The sequence below is a fragment of the Homalodisca vitripennis genome, chromosome 8, assembly GCF_021130785.1.
Source record: "Homalodisca vitripennis isolate AUS2020 chromosome 8, UT_GWSS_2.1, whole genome shotgun sequence".
Lineage (NCBI taxonomy): Eukaryota > Metazoa > Arthropoda > Insecta > Hemiptera > Cicadellidae > Homalodisca > Homalodisca vitripennis.
The window spans coordinates 22,106,830-22,129,398 of record NC_060214.1 but is presented as its reverse complement, the minus strand read 5'-3'; the positions used below and the strand labels follow the sequence as shown (position 1 = coordinate 22,129,398).

General features: G+C 35.8%; 2 protein-coding genes across 6 annotated transcripts in view; both read right to left on the bottom strand.

Moving 5' to 3' along the window:
• Window positions 1-15,466, bottom strand: part of LOC124367414 — a 36,094-nt gene extending 20,628 nt beyond the window's left edge. The window contains exon 1 of the mRNA XM_046824214.1: window positions 14,824-15,466. Within this exon, the coding sequence (XP_046680170.1) occupies window positions 14,824-15,143 (320 nt within the window). The 5' untranslated portion in view covers window positions 15,144-15,466. The remainder of the gene's footprint in view (window positions 1-14,823) is intronic.
• The window catches only part of LOC124367412 (amyloid protein-binding protein 2), a 257,150-nt gene that overhangs the window by 69,265 nt on the left and 165,316 nt on the right, over window positions 1-22,569 (bottom strand). The window lies entirely within an intron of this gene.

Sequence of the window (22,569 nt, the reverse complement as noted above, 5' to 3'; positions counted from 1 at the left end):
ACTAACCACCGAATCACCGCCGTGGATACTTTTTAGAAATTGTTCACACACGTGTTTGTGGTACAGTGTGGATCAAAAGATTTGTTTTTGAACCAGAAGTGAACGCCCTTGCCTAACGTACGTTTAGTAGAACTGTGGAAACAGTCAAAATTTTGAAATAAAAATTGTCTGTTTGTGGCTAGTATCAAAGAAGAATTTTCAATTTGCCAGTATTATATTGCTTTATAAAAAAAACAGATATTCAATATTTTATTACTCATTAAAAATAACCTATTCAATGAATTTTACAATTCAAGAGCACGACAAGCCTTAGAATTCTGATGTGGATCCATTACGGTATTGAGTAATCAAATTTTAGGTCTGTCAACCAGGAAGGAATAAAACAAGTTTTCGGAACATTAATTTTTCTGAAACAAGTCAATTGACAGTTTGGCCGACTCAATAATTTCAGGACACAACTAGGCCAATTCCTACTAGTTTAGAACATTTATGTAACCCATCTCTCCAGAGTGGTGTCCACCTAAAGTGTGATGGCGAAGGATAGGAGGATTAATTGGATAATTATGTAACAAAGCACTGAATTCACTATCAAACTTGACATTTTCGTTCCGGGTTATGCAAAAACTTGTAGAGAAAGTGGATTCTTTTTCGTTACGTACCACTTCAGAGTTTAGCAACTGTGTTGCTTAGAGTATTCGTCGTTGTGTGTCGTCAATATGTCGTTAGACTTTTTTAATTCAAAGAAATTGTTCCGTAACAGGGTTTACTGAAGTTCCATGAACAAATTCTAGTCTATAGTTTATTAATTATCGAGATATCCTGCAGACAGAGAGACCATTATACAGAAAAGAAATCTTTAAATAGCTCCGCAAACGAAAGAGACATCGTGTCAGCCTATAGAGTGATAATATGCTTCAATTCCGCTCAGCCAGATCACATTAATGGGCATGCCTCGCCATAGAATTTGAGTATGTCAAAATAAAGTTCCATGCAAAATTTAAAATCTGTATATCAATTTGTGTTTCAGGTATAAGAATACAGGTAGACATACAGATAGAAAAGAGAGATTTTCCCAGCCAAAAACTAATAAACTTCACTAAAGTTCTGCCAATAAACATATGTTTAGGATTATCGTTTGAAGATTTTGAGTTTGAGTTTGAGAGAAGAATAGTTTGAAAATCCTGTTGAATACGTACTGTACTACCATTTCGGCCAATCTCTTTAAAGAACATTAAGGACCAATTATAATTAATACATGTTAAGTATACAAATAAATCATGCAATAGCACATAATTTCCGAGTTACACTCCAACGAGGTGTAGAAACCTCGGTGCCTGAGAACCTCGGGTGATTCAGGAGCGTTCCACTTCCTAGGCGATACTGTCACACACTGGAAGGCCAAGGTCACTTCGCCTTCACTCGCTACTGACTGGGAAGTGTTTCATGCAGGACTTGGGTAATGCCAAGAGAGTCACTGTGGTGGAGACAATAACATGTCCTGGTTATGTACAGTAAAGTCAAGGCGACTGAAAGAGTTCCTTGACAATTATGAATAAACCGATACATTCCGACACACTGGTGAATCAACATTCGCATAGGAAGTTCAGTGATCCACAAGAAGGAGGACGGTAACTGTTCAGGGTAAGTTTTTTCAATTTTACGATATCAGAGAGTAAGTATACAGTCACGGCTATGTTTTCCTATACAAAACTATGGAAATCAGTCACCTATTCGTCCTAGGCAAAGTGTCAGTACGAGGGATCAGTGTGATAATAAACTATTATTACACTGATCCCTCGTACTGACTAAAAAAACTAAGAAAGGGTAAGATTTCATTATTGGCTGAGCTTTAGCGAAGCCTACTACTCGTGTGACGTGAAAATATTACCACCGAAATGGACTGACTTGAAATTGTGCACGAAGCTTTATTTTTATATTAGGCCTATGAATGCCGAATTCGATGGTTGTGTATATTTCCCCATGGTATTTCGCTGGCTGAGCGTTAGTGAATATTTTTACATTAGTGTGTAACCATGATGGCAGCGAGAAAATAGCTGAATAAATATATTTATAAGTAGACTCTTTAAAATGTGACATTATCATGTAGCCTAACCGTCCCAATACAATCAAGATCATTTTAGGTTAACTTGGTTTGAAAATGTTTATTATTTAAACACTGATGTGAAACTAAATTTAATAAAAAAAAAATTGTGAATGAACCATGTGACGAGGTATCTAAAGAAAGATTTCATAAGTATCCTTCAAATTGTGCATGGCGCTTCATTTCTACATAGCCTAGACAATAATAAGTTCTTTCTTTGATGGTGCATTTACTACCATGGAATTTGGATGATCGTCGTTAAAGCGTACCAATGAGTAGGGTGCTACTGTTTATCTTTTGTTTGCCAGTCGATGTACACATTTCTTTTTCCGCATGATTACGCAACATATGGTATGCCATACCTCTGCCTTGTTAGTATACTCCCCCTGTACTTCGGTATAGTACCAAGTCCATTCAACGATTGCCTGAAACTAAACACTACGAAGAAGCTAAGGAGTAGCTTGATGAAATCGCGCAGTTCAAAATTATGAACTTCATTTCTGCATCTCTCGACCTGAGTTCTGAATCATTTCACCAATGCTCGTGGACCACAGCAATGATAACCGAGGTCTACAGACTTTTTTGCAGGAATAGGTGCAAAATTTGCTGACTATTGCAATCTTCCAAGGCGTTCTTTATTGCTTTACTACTTATCGTCAATCATTTTACTGTGTGAGATTCAGCAAGATCTGTTTTGGGCTCCGAAATATTTTTAAGCAGCCTGCTGAAGTCACCGTGGCTAGTTTATTTTTCAAAGACTTCTAAAATGTCTTTTCTTCCGTGCAATAATAAGTCGGAGAGTCAGTTTAATTGTCATGGTAACCCAGAAGGGTTCACTTCTGGCTGATTTACGCCTTCCAGTTGAACCTAGAATGGCCACAGCAAAGATCCGATGTGCCACTTACATTTGGGATCCAATGGATATCCAAAAACGGCAAATTATTCCAGATGTTGGGGTGAAGGCTCTCCGAAGTCTCAGAAATTCATTGGTTAGATACATTTTATCCATTAAAAAGCTCTACTGAAGGGAATCCCCGATATGCATAATCAGGTTTTATGTAAAAGAAAGGAACTCTTGAAGAACTTTAATTGAACCTGATGATCGGTCTGTTTACAGAAAGACTAATGTTTTATTCACTACTTGCTGTGTCTCATGTCTTAATTATTTTTATAAAGTGAATAATTATATATTGAAGGCCATTGTGCTGCATAAATAACACCATTACTTTTTTAACGTTAATTATGAAATAAATGTACAATTCTGTAAATCATAAAGGCTGTGAAATCCATATTTTTATATGAAATCCCAAAACCTTTTCATCTGAAGAATCACAAATTGATTATGCTAGTTGTTTAAGATTGATAGGAATATGAAGTAAACTAGTTTTATCCACATTTGTTTCTAGAACCAAAGTTTGTTAAAGAGCAGATGGTAATATGAATTATGTTCAAATGTTATGGAACCCAAACTAATCTCATAGGAAAAACAGATTATAATGCAACAAAAAATGTGAATAATTTAGAAGTAAAAAATCGGATTAATAAGTCAAACGGGACCTCCTCTTTTAAAATTTATCCTCCTGAAAATTTTCTTTATCTAGCTATTAGATTTATATTTTTGGATGAATTGAAAGTTATAAAAACAAAATTCCTTTTTTCAGTGGGGTTCAAATAATTACCCTTCAACAATTTATTGAACGCAACTGTTTAAACAATAATGCTTGTTTGTTGGACACACATAATTCTTTAAGTTCTAAGCGGTTTCGTGTAAATTCCTCGAAGTATTTATATATTATCTAAGTAACCTTAACGAAAAGTAAAATAAAACAAATTGAAGTGGGTTATTTCGTTCCACTTGAGTTGTAGCGGAAAATGAAATCAATACCATACAGATATAAAATTTACGATTTCGACAAGATTCCTTATTCCTAAGTAATGAATACATTTCTCTCAAAATGTTGGAAATTTTTCACTATTATATTACCCTTTTTCAAATGTAAATGTAACTTATGAATTTTAAAAGTATTATTAATTGATATTTTGTTATTGAGTGTTTAAGAAATTAATGCAAATAAAGTGTTCTTGTGTGTGCCACCATTACTGGTTTTGCTTTCCTAATACTATTATTTGTCACAAAGACGGCATCTTTTTTAGCGTTTAATATGCCTAAACGTAGTTCTCATTGAGCTAATATTTCTGTAATTTCCTTTACGTAGTCTATTTTTCGCTGTTATAAAGTATCAGAGAACAGACGTTTTGATAACCAACATACGTTGCACCTAGCAGAATTACATTCGTGAACAAACCAACGTAGCAACCGTTCTTATAACATTCCAGAAGAAGGCATCCCATCAAAATTCTAAATACGCCAGAATGTAGAATTTTGAATTTTCAATCTGAGTGAGTAGCTCCCCAGAGTTAAAACGGATTGTCCCTTGCTCAAAAACTATGCCGCCCACCACTTAGTATGCTGCTAAGGCATAGGAGCACCACCTCTGGCTAGCTTGGGAAACTAAGTTTGAGCAAAGGAGTAGATAATCCGCCTAGTGAAGCTGTTTCTAAGTTGTTTCGAAACAACAGCAGACATCAGCTTTCACAGGGTTACAGCAACTCTTCGAGTACCTTCCCAACCAGTGTAAGAGCTAAATTCGACCACTAAATTTTCCTGTTTAATGTTTGTTATTGATGATGGAAGGTTTGAAAGGATAACATGATTTCGGATATTTGCCATCATTATAGGTTACAAAAGGTATAACACAACGTTTCGTGGATTGGAATCTACCCTCTTCGTCAGGTGGGGTAGATTTCTTTACCTTTTCTGTTTATTATTTTTTATGTATTAATACCTCCTCCACCTGAAGAAGAGGGGTTGATTCCAATCCTCGAAACGTTGTGTTATACCTTTTGTAACCTATAACGATGACAAATGTGCGAAAACCTGTTGTACTTTTAAACTTTCCAGGCTAAGACGGTCTGATGGACTTACAATCTATCTCTTCACCAAAATGTGGTTCTTGTTGATCTAAATATCCCAAATTTCCTTTCGTATTGTTAAAAGTAGCAAGAACAGACTTTTTGGTACCGTAGCCTATAAATAAGTTTCATCTAACAGCAGCTCATTAGCAATCAAAATGTTACATAAAAACTATCTTGATCATATTTCAGTACTATTTGGTGGGTTTCCCACTCAATTTCCTGAATCTAATGACTAAGCCATCTACTGCCTGGTGTAGGGTAGTTTATATGCCACATAGTGTCCTGCCCAGACACGTCTGACCTTCTAGCCAAGGTCAAACGGTAGCAGCTGATCGTGATTTCACTAGAACTATATGTCTCATTGTCGTCCTTGATTTAATGCACATCTAAAGGTCAGCTGTCAATAATTTATCGTGCAATAGCGCGATATGTCTATCGTTTAATTTGCTTTACAGAAACGTACTGTGTGTTAAGTTTATTACTGCCGAAGAATGACTGGAATGTTAAAAATGTTTGTAATCGCCGTAACAAAGGTAACTGAAACGCGACGTTTCGAGAGCTGGAATCTCCTCTCTTCCTCCACTCCACTGCACTGCATATCCAAGGCCATGGATATGCCTTGGATATGCAACACTATATTTTTCTTATTTGTAAATTTAAACTTATCTAAATCCCTGCAAGGTTAAAACTGAATTTTAGGTTATGTCACCTGAAGAAGGGACACAGTTTTCGAAACGTCGTTTTTCACTTGGTGTTGTTTAACTTGCAGTGGTGTAATCAGTTTTCGGTTCCCTATTATTATGAACCATTATCTTAGACAGAGCCATTTTTTAAAATTTTTTTGAAGTTAGGAAAGTTAAGTATAAACCCCTTTTAACCAAGTTTAAACTGATTTTTTAGGTTATATCACCCAAAGAAGGGACATATACAAGTTTTCAAAACATTGTCTTTAACTTATTTTTGATTTGGGCACTAAATAATAGTTAATAAATTCAAGAAGAGTTTTTATACAGAGTTTCCTAAATATTGTACAACTCTACTGACGCATAATATTCGTGGAGAGACCTATTATGGTTTACTAGGCTATATACCATTTGTTGAATTTATGAGCATTCCAACCATGTAGAGTGAATAGCTTAATTACAGTGGTGGGTTTGTAACAGACGTTGTCTGAATCATTAATCAAAGATGTACTAGACGCTCTCTATCGTGCGATTAGATATCACACTATTTACAATATGCCATAACAATAGATCAAGAATCCGACACTTGCAAAGTCATGCAGTTATATTTTTAGCCAAGAGAGCATTTAAAACCCAATAACTCGACAAGCGGTTTTTATTTCTTCCTTCTCTATGAGGGTTATTCAGTTTTAAACACATTCAATGTGAATTATTCGTAAAAATGGAATTACAATTTTATCGTACGCTGTTTACTCTTAATTTTAAATTTTTTGCATTGCTAGCATCATAACGTTATGGGTGGAAATCAGGTGCGTTTATTGGAGCATCATAACATTATACTTTTGTACACATCAAACTTATGAACAGACTAGTTTATAATATTACGTTGTTTAAGAGAATCTGGAGTTTCTAAGACTCGAAATTTCCAAAGGAAAAACACATTTAAAAGTACGTATTGTTATTAAAAAATTTGAAATTAGATTTTTATATTTGAGAAATGTTGATGGAAATTCACAAAATTTAGCTCCTAAAAGCAATCTGAAGGTATATATTATCATTAATAACTTATGAAACTATTTTTTTTTGATTATTTGACACAAAGTCCCAAAACTTTTCAATTTTCAAATAACTGCTGGAAAAGGTAGCTCCAGTGGAAAACAGGTTTCTAAAGAAAAGTACTGTACAATGCATATTGATTGATAGGCACAAGGTATTTGACGCCTGTGTTAGTCCTACACGAGTAATAAACTGAAACACTTGAGTATCTAAGAACCCATCAGAAAGTAACGAAAATTTTACTGAAATTTGTTTAATTTTTGCTACCCTTTCTAAACCAAAATCAAGAGATCTTAATTGGGCCAAGAGGAACGTATTTACCAAGTTTTAAGTCTCTAGGAACTTTTTATCAAGAATTATCACACAGGCAGAAAGACAAAGACACGATTTTAGAAGAACCTAATAGGTCCTGGTATTCTGAGTAAACGAAATACAAACCAAGAGAAACTTCGCACAGTTTCAAAGCAGCCGAAACTCAAGGAAAACCTTCACTGTTTTGAAACTGCAAACTCCAAAAAAGCCATCGTGCCTCAAAATCAAAAGTCTACCTTGGATCAACCATGTTTGATCGTTGCCAATCGCCCCAGAAAAGTAGAGCGCGTAACGCTTCCCTACGAGTCTGATAGCTTTCTCCTCATTTATTGCATCGTTGTACTGCATATCAGCTTTAAAGCACAAAAAAGCTTCCCTGGCACACTTTTTACAGCGCAATTAGTCGGCCAGACCTAGGAACACCATTTGCGGGACATACCTTATCACTAGCGAACTCTGCCTGTTGGCTGTTGGTCCAAACCTCATTGAAACTTTTGGATTTGGATTGTCTTTTCTGTAAAAACTGTTCAATAAAGAAACAATTTCATTCGGTTACTAAAATACCAATGGTGCAGTGTAGCGGGTACGGCGGTTATCGCGAGATAAACAAATCAAACAACGTCGAGCGTGGCTGCTGCTTGGATGGGTGACCGCTGAGCGATCCTGTCCTTGCAAGCAGCTCGCCTGCCCGGTCCGTGGTGGTGGTTCGGAAGTCACCTTTAAGCCGTTGGTCTCCAGGTTAAGTGTTACAGAGGGCTTCTTAGCCTTAACTTTGCCTGGTAAAATAAGACATTATTTTACTTCACAATAAAAAAGATAGTGGTATTATATAACGTTGTCAATAAACATGTAATATCTAGTTGCATTTGCATTTGCTTTTATTACAGGAAAATAGTGTGAACGAAGATATCACAGTAATTTATATAACTGCGGTTTTTACATAAGAGTTATAACTGATACTAACATAATTATATATTTTAGACTCTCTTCGTTTACAAAATTAAATAATTAAATTTTATTTACTATTTTTAGGCTGCTTATCAAGAACAGACTGAATAAGATGCAAGTTTTCTAAGCTATAGTTTGTTGGAATTTAGATAGAATTTGGCAATAATTTGGCAATACCACAATTTCAGAACAGCTGTGCTTCATAATTACCGCAATTAATTATTAAAAACTGCCAAATGACGTACGAAAACTAATTATCGGATATGCAAACTTAATTTTGCAATGTTGTTACTCAACATTTTGGCTGTTGAGTACTACACTACACTTTTTCATTCGAAAATATTTTAGAGAATGTTCCATTTTACATAACTGGCTCGGTGTATGCCTTTAATTATTTTAAAATTGAGACATGATGTGTGTAAAATACTTTTTATTTTCATGTTGATAAAATTTGTGCAAACTATAAGATAGTCAAAAATATTAAACAACCCAAAAATAAGAAAAAGGAACGATCCCTCTAGCCCCCAAACAGTTTTGACAAGAGTTAACAAAAATTATTCAAAATTTTATCGTAAAAAATTATAACCATTTTACTCACAAATTTATACCACGTTAATCAATACCAATTTTTAAGCCTAATTAATACCAATAAACTCATGTCGTTGTATACTTCAGTTCCAAAACCAAACCAAACAATAATAAAATAGAAACAGAGTTGATGTTTGACATCAAAATTGTGTTACGATTTCAGTTAAAGTAGGAGTCGAGTAACAGGCTTCGCTGAGATACAATTTCAAGTCCTATGGCTGATTGCTTGCAAGAGATATCTGTCATACACATTTTTTTACATCCTCCTGCAGATAAAATAGATTCTTGTGCCAGCCTACCACCTCGCTTTAATAACAATGTTAGTGAAATTCGAGTCTAGGGAAATTTACTCGAGCGAAGGCATAATCGAACAGACGATCCCAATCAATCGGACACACAACGGTTTAAAGACTCGTAACCAAAAGTCAACGAAGCTCTCCCTGGGTCCATGAAGCTGTAACATATTACCTAAAATTTCTACCTTAATTTTCTGTAATTCCAAATGGAGTCATTTTTTCTCTTAGGACAAGACGTTGAGAAATTTCACTTTATCCTAAAAGTAACTTGCGGTGTTTTTGGAGTGACAAAATATTTTGGATAGTTAAGGTTGGGAGTAAGGGCCGCCTCCTGTCAAGATCCATGAGGAAGAATTCTGGACATTAATCTCAGTCATACCTCCTTGAAAGAAGAGAAAGCCAGCTCTAGTCTCTCCAGTCAAAGCAGGCAGGGAGCGGCACGTCCTTATGTCTGGGCCAGCAACAGCTTTAAGAAAATCTTAGGGAGCCCCACCAACTTCAACAGTCATCTCCCGCAGTAGACTAGACCTATCGATCTACCCTTGCACCCCAAACCTCGACATTTGCGGTTAGTGATGTGCCCGCTCCTTGAAATCCATAAATTTGCCCAGATTTAAGTTACACATCGGATTTTGCTGTACCCATTGTCGTTTCAACTGGAAGGTATAAACCAACCAGAGTTGATCCCTACTGGGGGAAGTAGATAAATTGAGCAATGTATTATAATTCTTCAGTTCTCAGAGAAGTGATCTTAAAACGCTTAATTAAAAATATAAATCCCTACCCAAAAATAATTGCACTATTAACTAACCTCCGAGTCACCGCCGTGGATGTTTTTAGTAAATTTTTCACACACGTGTTTTTGACAAAAAGATTTGTTTTTAAACCATTTAAGGTTACATTAGGATATTTGGAAGGCCGAAGACAGGCAAAGCACACAAAACTATTGGTTGTAGAATATCTGTATTGATAAAAAAATAAAGCAAGATTCTAACGTTGAGTTCCGGTAGTCAAAGAGAAAAAGTAATATGTAACCATAGGTAAACAAACTAAACGTATCAAGATTTTTTTTATTTAACATTTTAACGATGGCTGATTTTAAGGTTGAGGATAGTTACATTTCTTGAATTTGTCGAGTTCGTAGCTGTATTTTTGGTAGGTGAACCCAATGTTATGTCTTTTACACCTGAAGACGAGGCTAGATCGCAATTCTCGAAACGTTGTATGTTTTCTTTGTAACGCATAACGATAGCAAATTTCCGAAACCCTCTTATCTACTTATCTAGCAGCAGGAGTACACTAATATAATGATGTAGAATATGAAAAATCACAGCGATCGCAGAGCAACACAAGTCTCCTGCAAGAAAGGACACACGAAAGCGCAAGTGAACCGTGGAACCGGTTGGGATGTAGGCTTCTGGCACGACGCTACGGTGTCCTCGATCTGTGGTTCACACTTTCATTTGGAAGTGAACCATCTCTCACTCAAACCTGGATATCCATTGATGATGCAGTCCAAAATGGTTGGTGGAGAATCTTCTGGTTCTCTACAAAGATGTCGATGGTTTGGTCAAGAGTCCTGAAATCCTGGAAAACGTTCCGCTTCATATACCTCGTACAAATACGGTACGTACCTTCTAAATATTAGCCAAACATTTTTTGGACTGACTACTACTACTATAGTATTATTCCCTGGCATTTTGAATTTCTAAATGCGACAAATGTGCTGGCCCCAGTCTAAAGACCTCCAAGGTACAATCTGTCCAGTCTTTTTAAAGTCTGAAGTGCAAGTATTATTACAGTAGAAGTGATTAGTAGTTTTTCTTGGTAATGCCTCTAAAGAGCCATCAGCTACCAGCTAACACAGGCGGTTGCATAATAATCAAATTCTTTGTCTATTACTTTTCTTTATTTAAAGGATGACAGGATTTCGGACATTTGCTACCGTTATATGTTACAAAAGATATAACACAACGTTTCGAGGATTGGAATCTACCCTCTTCGTCAGGTAGGGGAGGTATTAATACATACAAAAATAAATAACAGAAAGGAGAAAAGAAGGGAAAGAAAAAGGTTGAAACATACCTAATAGCTGCTTGAAGTCCAGTCACTGCACAAGTCACAAGTACGAGAATCACAACCAACATCGCACCAGGACAGGCTAAAACGCGATACTTCCAATCCAGGATAAATTCCAATCCTCCAAACATTGAGGAATACCTTTTGTAAACATATAACGATAGCAAATGTCCGAAATCCTGTTATCCTTTCATACCTCCATCGTCAATAACAAACTTTAAATAAAGAATTTTCGTACATTTTCTGCCATATAATGTTGCCTCAAAACTAAAAGTCTTTTTCGTATTTATTATTATTATCATCATTAATTGTGTGAAATGTAAGTTTTTGGATCTCTTCAGACGGATGCGATCTCCAGCCTCCAAGAGCCAAACCTGTAACGGTGTCTGATTTCAGACGATACACTAAGCGGAAGGTGAAATGGGTCTAAACTCAACAATTCAACATTCACATTAAATCAACCCTTTCCACCACAACTAGGTTATGTGTAGACAACTTCATCGTGCTTGGGAGTTGGGTCTGAAACCTGCATTTAATTGTGCATCTGATAGTGGAAAGAGCAAACACGATGAGACAACACCTCTTCATCTAGATTACACTCTTCATCTTCAATAGATCTTGTGGTTGCTGGGTAACCAGACAGATCTCTTTATTATAGTTCAGGTGTCTCTGCTGTCGAAACGATGTAAAGTCAAAGTAATTAATTTGATTGTAGGCATTTCGTCGTCATTTTAATCGAATACAAAGTATACAGAAGGCAATTATGCTATCAAGATACCAGGGAAATAAATTGATGTCAACATTCAATAGAGAACGTAAAACGACCAAACATAATCTTTTTGTTTGATTAAGTAACATTTAGTCTGTTGAATGTGATTGGGTAAACTATATCTTGTCGTATATGGTGTTAGCGCGCGCTTCCCTAAAGGTTAACGGGGACCAAACGAACATATTGATTTGAATGAAAGTTATCATAGACATGGATTTAACTGAGTAGAACTTCGTAATTTTTTTGAGTTCTTAAAAACCCATATGGATGTGGGAACGGTGAAATAGAATATATTTTAAAGTTTATTTTTCCCATAATTCGGAGAGTAATACCAATCCTTTAAAACACACAGCCAGTAATAAAACAAATCGTCTCTAAAAGTCAAAGCAGACACAGAGCTATAACAAGTTTATTATTTAGTTTTTGTATTACCACTGCATGTTTTATAGTGTAACTCTGTACCACGTGTAACAATGTATTAAGAAAAACTTTTACCTTGGTAAAAGTCGGATATTTCAGGGAGATTCGTGTACAATCTATCTTGAAATATACATGATCAAAAGTCGCATAATATAACTTATAACAAGCAATACTGAGAAATTTTACCAGGGATTTTTTTGCAGTTTATCTACGGTAACACCAGTAACACAGAACCGGTTATTATGTGACTTCAGGCTATGTTCATACGATTATTTATTAGCGCATAAAAATGTCTTTCCGAAATTCGAACCTAGGTCTCTGGGATGGTAAGATGGGCTTATCACTTCCAGTACCAGGCATTTTAAATTATACTGTAAAATGAAATCAAATATATTTTTGAGTTAATTTTTATGCATATACAGCTTTTTTATTAAATTTTTAATAATTTAATAGTAATCTAACTGTAATTGTGAAAGTATAATAAAATCCCTAATTACTTAAACATTGCAACTCTATGAGCAGCATATTGGAAGGAAAATTGGTATTTGTTGAATTAAAAATCCTTACTCTTTTCCTAGCGAGGTTATGTGCAGGGAAATAATAATGCTGACATTTATGAAGAATCGCCGTTGCTATTTCTTAAAATCCTCCTATATTTAGATTTTAAAATTAAGCAACAGTGAGAGATTACAGGCTAGGATCAGCTGGTAAACAAGTTAGGGACAACTATCACTAAGATGACAGATATTACGAGCAGTTACCCTTTTCTTTGTGTGTATTACAATACTAAATACATCGAGATTTATGAAAAGAAATTACAGTTTCTCCAAGTTTGAACCCCCATACTAGCAATTCTTGTCACCTTGAACCCCATACCAGCAATTCTCGTCACCTTTGAAACCCATACCAGCAATTCTCGTCACCTTTGAACCCCATACCAACAATTCTCGTCACGTTTGAACCCCATACCAGCAATTCTCGTCACCTTTGAAACCCATACCAGCAATTCTCGTCAACTTTGAACCCCATACCAGCAATTCTCGTCACCTTTGAACCCCATACCAGAGCAATTCTCGTCAACTTTGAACCCCATACCAGCAATTCCTCGTCAAATTTGAACCCCATACCAGCTATTATCGTCACCTTTGAACCCCATACTAACAATTCTCGTCAACTTTGAACCCCATACCAGCAATTCTTGTCACCTTTGAACCCCATACCAGCAATTCTCGTCACCTTTGAACCCCATACCAACAATTCTCGTCAACTTTGAACCCCATACCAGCAATTCTCGTCACATTTGAACCCTATACGAGCAATCCTCGTCAACTTTGAACCCCAAACCAGCAATCCTCGTCACCTTTGAACCCATACCAGCAATTGTATCGCCACCTTTGAACCCCATACTAGAGATTCTCGTCACGTTTGAACCCCATACCAGCAATTCTTGTCACCTTTGAACCCCATACCAGCAATTCTCGTCAACTTTGAACCCTATACGAGCAATTCTTATTACATTTGAACCCCATACCAGCAATCCTCGTCACCTTTGAACCCCATACCAGCTATTATCGCCACCTTTGAACCCTCTAATAGCAAACCTTGTCACAGAATAGCGTCACACGCACAGCCCAATCCAGCCGGTTAATTATTTGAGGGAATGATTTGTGACTCACATGGCCGGAAATGAATGCGGAATTGATTGAGTTATTGTGTGACAGTTGGCCTGCTCTACACTAAGTTGTATCGGAACGTCAGTATTGGTATTACATAACTTACAACCATATTTACAGCTCTGTAGATAACGAGATAGTACGCTCGCGCATACTCATTTTACTCTCCAATCGGTGTTCTAGTTTAGATTGATTTCAAATATACATTCGTACAGCTATACAAATTATATAGAATACAGGTACTAAAATACCTTGGTTACACATGATCTACCTTACGTTATAACCCCAAATACAGTATATTGCAAAATAGTTGACGAGTAGAAACTTGGTATTTAATATCTAATTTTCTTTCTCCCAATCGAAAACTTGGGGTTTAAAAATATCTATCTGTAATCAAAACTATTTTAGTATCCAGCTTAATAGTAGACTAATTGATTTTTAATAAATTTGGTACATTGAATTGGTTAGTGAATGTTCAAATTATTAATTTTAAGTGTTAGGATATTTTAAAGATGCTCCTTCAGAAAAAAACACACCTCTTTCACTATTAATCAGTTACAACAAACCTTTATTAATATTTGCCCCGAACTATGTACTTCGCTTTGCCATCGTCTGAAATTGGCAATGAAACATTTACAAACGAAATCGTGCAGAAATCAACGACTAATCTAATAATTATCTTAGATCTTAGACAGCACAGTTGACATCTGACAGAGTAGTGTTTTTAGCAAAGCAATATCTAAAGCATTTATTCTTGTTGAATTTGAACTAACACATGGCCTCAAATAATATTCAAACGATAATAATTTTTTCTTGACTCAACTATGGACTATCAATGCCTTTCCAGCATTAATCAAAAGTAGAAAAATGACAGCAGCTAAGATAGATCCCTGAGGTACGCTAGTAGAACATTATAACTTACTAGACTTCTATGAGTTCACAGTTGAAGAGCTCCCTTTTGGGGCCGACCTCGACGACGGCGATGGTCTGCTCGTGGTAGTAGATAAGTCTTTCCGCCTCAGGGCGAGCTCGGATCCCGCTGTAGCCCTTGTAGGGTGAGGTGTCCCCTGTCACCCCGAACCCCCTCTGTCCGGAGACTAGGGGCACGGAGGCCAGCACCAGCAGCCCTACCACGGCCAGCGACACGGAGACCGGCCACTGGGGCATAGTCCTGGGGTCCACTGGGGTCTCGTCCTCACAGCACAATCGGGAGGGCGGCACTTCACTCAAGGGGGTGATCATGATTGTTCACAAGAAAAAAAACCAGCGGTGGGGGAAATACTTGTTAAATTAAAGTGTATTACTGAGATTACCCTGTACAACGACTACATCATCCGAATTTTAATTTAATTACGAGAAAACCACAAAATTAGAATTCTACATGAATGATGTCGTCAAGTAACAATGTTTTGTGTGAGAGTATGGGATCCACAAATAAACACTATTGCTGATCTTCAAGCACAGAACTTAACAGGTACGTACTGAAGAGAGTCCGCCGCTCTCGGAACATCCCGTGCACACTCCGCTCAGACCGCTGTACGGAACTGAACGGCTGACCCGCTGTAGAAGCCGTGGACGTTGTTCAGCCACTCTCGCCAGTCCGAGGAAAGTGGGGACGGTGGGGGAAAGCGACGCTGAGGTCTTTAACCTCGAAACAAGAGGATCCGCCAAGTCCTCTTTAAGGGATAGGGTTCTTAGTTTTCGTTATGAGTACAAAAATCCTTTGTCACTTTTTCATTGATTTTGTTTTGAATTTTGCATGAAAAAGTACAAGGTAGAAATATATAAATGTCATTATATCAATAGCTTTCTATTGATCCTGTGTAAGCCTACCAATTATTTTTAGAAAATTTAAAAAATGTCAATATTGATTTTGTTTTTAATGTACCGCCAATCATTCTGAATAATAATATACCAGAAATGTATAATAATTTCTTTTTAATTAATCATGTAAAATGGCGATATAACGTTTAACAAAATATTATATTGCCACAAAATATAGAGAAAAATGTGAGCAAACTAAAACACTTTATGTATAGAGCTCTTCCGACAAATATCAAATTATAATTGTAAAAATAAAAAATCGTTAAAATTAAATTATTTAAAAAATCTTCAACGAAAATTTATATTTCAATACTACTTTGGAAAAGTATACGTGTAATATAATTTTATGAGTTTAAAAAGCATGTTTACATCCAATTGTATGGAATGATTTTTCAAACCTGTTACTTATTAATTAATTACAAGAACTGTTACAAAATAATAGATTGCAAATATGGTATCACTAATTCGTTTATTTAAATGGACCTTACAAATTAAAATTATCTATTACAAGTTTGAATTGATTTTTTATATTTAGTACATAAAATAATAGGGTTGCCCTAATAGTTCAGTGCAAAATGATCAGTGATATTATATTTCACTTATAAAAGGTATAACACAACGTTTCGAGGATTGGAATCTACCCTCTTTGTCAGGTGGGGGAGGTATTTAATACATACAAAAATAAAGAGAATAAAAAAGTAACGAAAGGGAATGAAATTGATAACGCCTGGACTGGACTCCAAACAGCTTTTGGGTATGTCTGAACTCTTTTCTTTACCTTCTTATTTATTTCTGTTATTTATTTTTGTACTAATGTACTAATACCTCCCGCACCTGACGAAGAGGATAGATTCCAATCCTCGAAACGTTGTGTTATATCTATTATAAACTATAACGATAGTAAAATGTACGAAATCTTGTTATTCTTTCAAAACCATTGTCAACTACAAACTTTAAACAAAAATTCCAATTTATATCATTCTGTGATGATTAGTTTAAGTACTTGGGGTTTGAAATATATCTATTTGGCTATTCTTAGGCAATATTTTATTCGGTGAAATGTTGAGCCCTCTCCTGCAAAGTTTGGCCGGAATGTCCAAAGCCATTCTTAAAAATATAGCGGATCTTAACAATTAGTTTTCTTTATAAATCGTCTAAATCCAGTTGCTTTCACGGTTATTACTGTGTCAGCATTTCAGATGCAAGCATTTATCGATGACTGAATTTTTAGATCATTAGAATAAGCTTTTGCGTAAGTCTCTCAAAAACCACTGTTGAGTTTTGTTTTTCATTTGCATTTCGACTCCCGTTGGGATCTGCATATGTGAAGATGACCAAGGTGGTGACACTCTCACGAGACTACAATGGGATGCTTTCACAGAACACCTGTTGTGTGACCAAAAGTCAGGTTGTAAGAAAAAGGAAAATGGTCTATTCATAAAAGCGGCTGAACTCACACAACCGGCGAGCGAGGCGCGATAACAGTGGATACCTGGTGAGCACGCGAGTTCTGCTGCTTCATATGACGTCATTTCCGTCAGCAAGTTCCAATACCATGTCCATAACATGTAGCAGCAGACATTCGTATTTTACCACTCAACCAGAAAAAACAATACAATACAATACAATGTTGCGTAACAGGCTTCGATGAGATCCATGTCATTCTCAATTGTACTGCGGACAGATAGATTGACAGAAAAATAAACCCCCCCCCCCAGCAGATAAAAAAGAAATTTTGTCAGCCTACTGGATTCAGTGGCGCTCAGCCTAATTCTTGGTTGAAATGAAAAATTCTTTATTTTTACAGGCAAAGTTAGGGCCGCTTGGCCTTTTCTTATACATAACCTGCGACAACGTAAAATTTAAAACATTAAATAAACATTACCTTAAGAATAAAAAAAATTAAACAAAGAAATAATTACATTTAAACAATGTGGTGAAATTAATATAATATTTGAACATGTTAAAATTAAAATTTAATAAATTAATAAATCAACTACTTTTGTTATTCTTAAAGCATATAAAATAAAATTATACTTTTAATATACACATAAATTAAAGTATTTATTGCTAATGAATCATAGCTTTTATCACACACAAGCTCACATTCATCCCTCTGCCAGTGTCACGCCCACAGCATCTCAGACCGGAACTGCCCCGGCTAACCGCTCAGGTAAACGGACTGTAGGTCCACGTCATAAAACTGCCGGAAGCACTTCTTACCTACTTCTTAAGGGGTGGACAGTGGGTCCACGGTCCCGGCCTGGGACCCGCTGTCCGACTCACGGGTTTCTTTTGACGAGATGTTGACAAGGGATCGTCGTACTCACACTGCAGCACTTGAATGGATGTTTCGAGATCTAAACTCTATATCTGCTAAATAGTTTTCAATACACTACATAAGACAGCTGCAAAAAGAAAGAAACAAAATTATAACAGTATTAGGCTATAACGGTATAACTATTTAACTTAATTTGGTACAACTTTAAAAATGATATATTACATATGAACTAAATGGTTATTTTAACTATTATGAATGTGAATAAAACAATAAACCATGCATTGCAATTAACGTGTACTACGAGTAACGTGTCTACTGGTATATACAGTATTATACAAACGATGGTCCAATATAAGGAATAACTAATACAAACTTACTGTAGATGTTTATGATTCATTAGGACAATGCCAAATTAATCAGATAGTAATATAATGCTATATGGAATTCGTTAAGATATAATCCCTATTAATAATCCACTTCATATGTGATAGCTTGAGTAAACTGTTGTTAATATTTACTGCTTTAGCAGTACGCTGTGCGAATGTAGTGGAAGCATCACTGACCAGAATAAAGAATAAGTGCAGGGAAAAAAACTAATGCACGGCCAGGTCAGTTTTGAAAAGTAGGACAGTTAGTCCACAGGTGTCGGCGTGGACTAACTGTCCTACCCTGCAGAAAAGTGACGTCAGCCACCCTCGTCAAACTAGGCGTGGACCTACAGTCCTAGATACATATCTTTCAGTTTCGCCACAAACCGGGATCGGCTATCGATGGAAGTAATTGTTTAGGGAAGGCATGTACCTTAGATTTCAATACTGAAGAGTTTTTGGAATTCGTCTGGAAGACCACTCGATTGAAATGAACGTCTCCCTGTTTATAAAGTGGGTTATATTGGCAAGAAAAAAAAAACTAGTGTGTGTGTAATACTGTATGTCTGAATGAGAATGATGTGGTTTGGATGTGTATAATTTTAGAATATAATACATGGACGTTTGCTATGCAATTGTAAAATATTCTCTTCGTAATAAAATATGGTTTGATTTGATAGAACTCATTCTTGTTATTGTCGAAATGGAGTGTCATGCAAACTTTAAGGTCTATATATCAAATATACAATAATAAACCTGTTAACAATATGTGATAGATTTTATTTTGTACAATGTACATTCCGAATTCAACGAATTCATCATCAGGTACTTGTAGGTTCTATAACACAAAATAAAATCTATCAATAAGTGTTAGCAGGTTATTTCTGTACACTCGTATTTGTATCAATCAATTTTCGAGGCTACATTTCTACTATGTCTGTATATCGATTCGTTCTTGAGACAGGTAGACAAACAGGTATAATATTTTCCCAGCCAAAGACTAATCAGCTTCGCTAAAGCTCTGCCAATAAATATATTTTTGGGACTGTCGTTTCACCTTAATTACCAAAATTTTGACTGTTACTCTACGTTTGAAAATTCTGATAAAACACTTACTACCATACCAGGCAGACAGGAGAGAAATTTTCTCAGCCAAAGACTAATCAGCTTCGCTAAAGCTCTGCCAATAAATATATTTTTGGGACTGTCGTATCATCTTAATTACCAAAATTTTGATTATTACTCTACGTTTGAAAATTCTGATAAACCACTTACTACCATTACAGGCAGAAAGGAGAGAAATTTTCCTGGCCAAAGACTAATCAGCTTCGCTAAAGCTCTGCCAATAAATATATTTTTGGGACTGTCGTATCATCTTAATTACCAAAATTTTGATTATTACTCTACGTTTGAACATTCTGATAAATCACTTACTACCATACCAGGCAGACAGGAGAGAAATTTTCCTGTCCAAAGACTAACCAGCTTCGCTAAAGCTCTGCCAATAAATATGTTTTTGGGACTGTCGTTTCATCTTAATTACCAAAATTTTGACTGTTACTCTAAGTTTGAAAATTCTGATAAATCACTTACTACCATTACAGGCAGACAGAGAAATGTTCCTGGCCAAAGACTAATCAGCTTTGCTACAGCTCTGCCAATAAATATATTTTTGGGACTGTCTTTTCATCTTAATTACCAAAATTCTGAATGTTACTCTACGTTTGAAAATTATGATAAATCACTTACTACCATTACAGGCAGAAAGGAGAGAAATTTTCCTGGCCAAAGACTAATCAGCTTTGCTACAGCTCTGCCAATAAACATATTTTTGGGATTGTCGTTTCATCTTAATTATCAACATTTTATAACTATTGCTCAAAATTTGAAAATTATGATAAATCACTTACTACCATACCAGGCAGACAGGAAATAAATTTTCCCAGCCAAAGACGAATCAGCTTTGCTAAAGCTCTGTCAATAAACATATTTTTGGGATTGTCGTTTCATCTTAATTATCAACATTATAACTATTGCTCAAAATTTGAAAATTCTGATAAATCACTTACTACCATACCAGGCAGACAGGAAATAAATTTTCCTGTCCAAAGACTAATCAGCTTTGCTACAGCTCTGCCAATAAACATATTTTTGGGATTGTCGTTTCATCTTAATTATCAACATTTTAACTATTGCTCAAAATTTGAAAATTCTGATAAATCACTTACTACCATACCAGGCAGACAGGAGATAAATTTTCGCAGCCAAAGACTAATCAGCTTTGCTACAGCTCTGCCAATAAATATATTTTGGGAATGTCGTTTCATCTTAATTATCAACATTTTGACTATTGCTCAAAATTTGAAAATTCTGATAAAACACTTACTACCATACCAGGCAGACAGGAGATACATTTTCCTGGTTAAAGACTAATACACTTCGCTAAGGCTCTGCCAATAAATATATTGTTGGGACTGTCGTATCATCTTAATTACCAAAAACTTAACTTAATAAACTTTGGATTGTCGTTTGAAGAGTTTTAGTTTGAGAGAAGAAGAGTTTGAAAATCCTGTTGAATACGTACTGTACTACCATTTCGGCCAATCTCCTTAAAGGACCATTAAGGGCCAATTATAATTAAAGTATACACGTTTAATAAACAAATAAATCACGCAAAAGCACATTTTTCCGAGTAACATTCCGACAAGATGTAGCAACCTCGGTGTCTGGGTACGTCGGGTGATTCAGGATCGTTCCACTTCCTAGGCGATACTGTCACACATTGGAAAGCCAAGGCCACTTCGCCTTCACTCGCTACTGACTGGGAAGTGTCTCATACAGGACTTGGGTAATGCCAAGAGAGTCACTGTGGTGGAGACAATAACATGTCCTGGTTATGTACAGTAAAGTCAAGGCGACTGCAAGAGTTCCTTGATAATTACTAATAAACAGATACAACTCAGTGTCGAAGGTTGAATGCAAAATGTCTTTAGCTGATTTCATTCTCGATACGTCCTGCGGACAGAGCCTGCCGGCTTCACTGACGCTCAGCCAAATTCATGATTAGACGTGCACTTTCCTGGAATGAATTCTTGTCTATGTTGAAATTAAGTTCAAGCAAAATTTAAAGTCTAAAATGAAAATTTGTCATTTTTGTTCATTAAGGTTTCATAGCGGCGATTAAATAATAAAATTATACACTGCAAGCCGCTAAAATATTATTGTACTCACTTTGATTACAAATTAAAAGAAGGTCAATCAGTAATCAGTAAATTCAGTCAATTACTGACTCTGAAAAGCATACTCGTTGACTTCCTGAGACTGAAAAGAAGACACTCAAATTTATACATAAATTAATTAATTTTTAATCAGAGCAAAAAGATCCCTATAAAATCATATAGGGTGGTGCACTTAGATTACATTTGTATGGCCAGTGTTGAATAACTGTCAACACAGTCGCCCACTCTGTATGTCTATAAAATATGGTAATAATTTAAAGATTTGAGTTAATATTACAGGTACCGTCAAATGGGGTTACTTTGCTCTTATCAGGGAGACTTTACTCCAAAACAGTAAAAGGAACAGAGGGGGGAAAAGTCAATCTGGTTAAAGTGTGAGTAAGAAGGGTATTTTTCCCAAGTTGTTGGCAAACCTGTTTACCAGTTGATAAGTTTTCATTGGTTTCCCTCCATTTCTGATGTGTCTGGGAGTTATTCAAAATATTGGTGAATTTTCCTGTGTTTTTGATCCACAAGGTGTCTAATTAATGAATTAAATTAATTAATATAATTTAGCAAACCTAGTGTTTAAGGCCAAACAGAAGGTGTGAGAAATATAATTCTCCTATTTTCTCGTTGCTCATCGTAGTTACCTATAAGACCAATGTAAAAATTATTCACTGAAGCTCAGCAAAATCCAATGGAATGAAAGCATCAACATCGAACTCAGTGTTGCCAACATAAAAAATGAAGCTGTGTGCAAAATTTCAAATCTGTAGGTCAGTTCGTGCAGACAGACAGACATAAATACGTTTAAATACATTCGCTAACGCTCAGCCAATTACAATATTCACTGCTGCATGTAGTTTTGATTTATTCGTAAACCATCTCAACACATTACATTCACTTTTTACATACTAAGAATGTAAAGCAACGAATTTTGAGGTTAACTTATTATTTACTTTCAACGCCGGTTA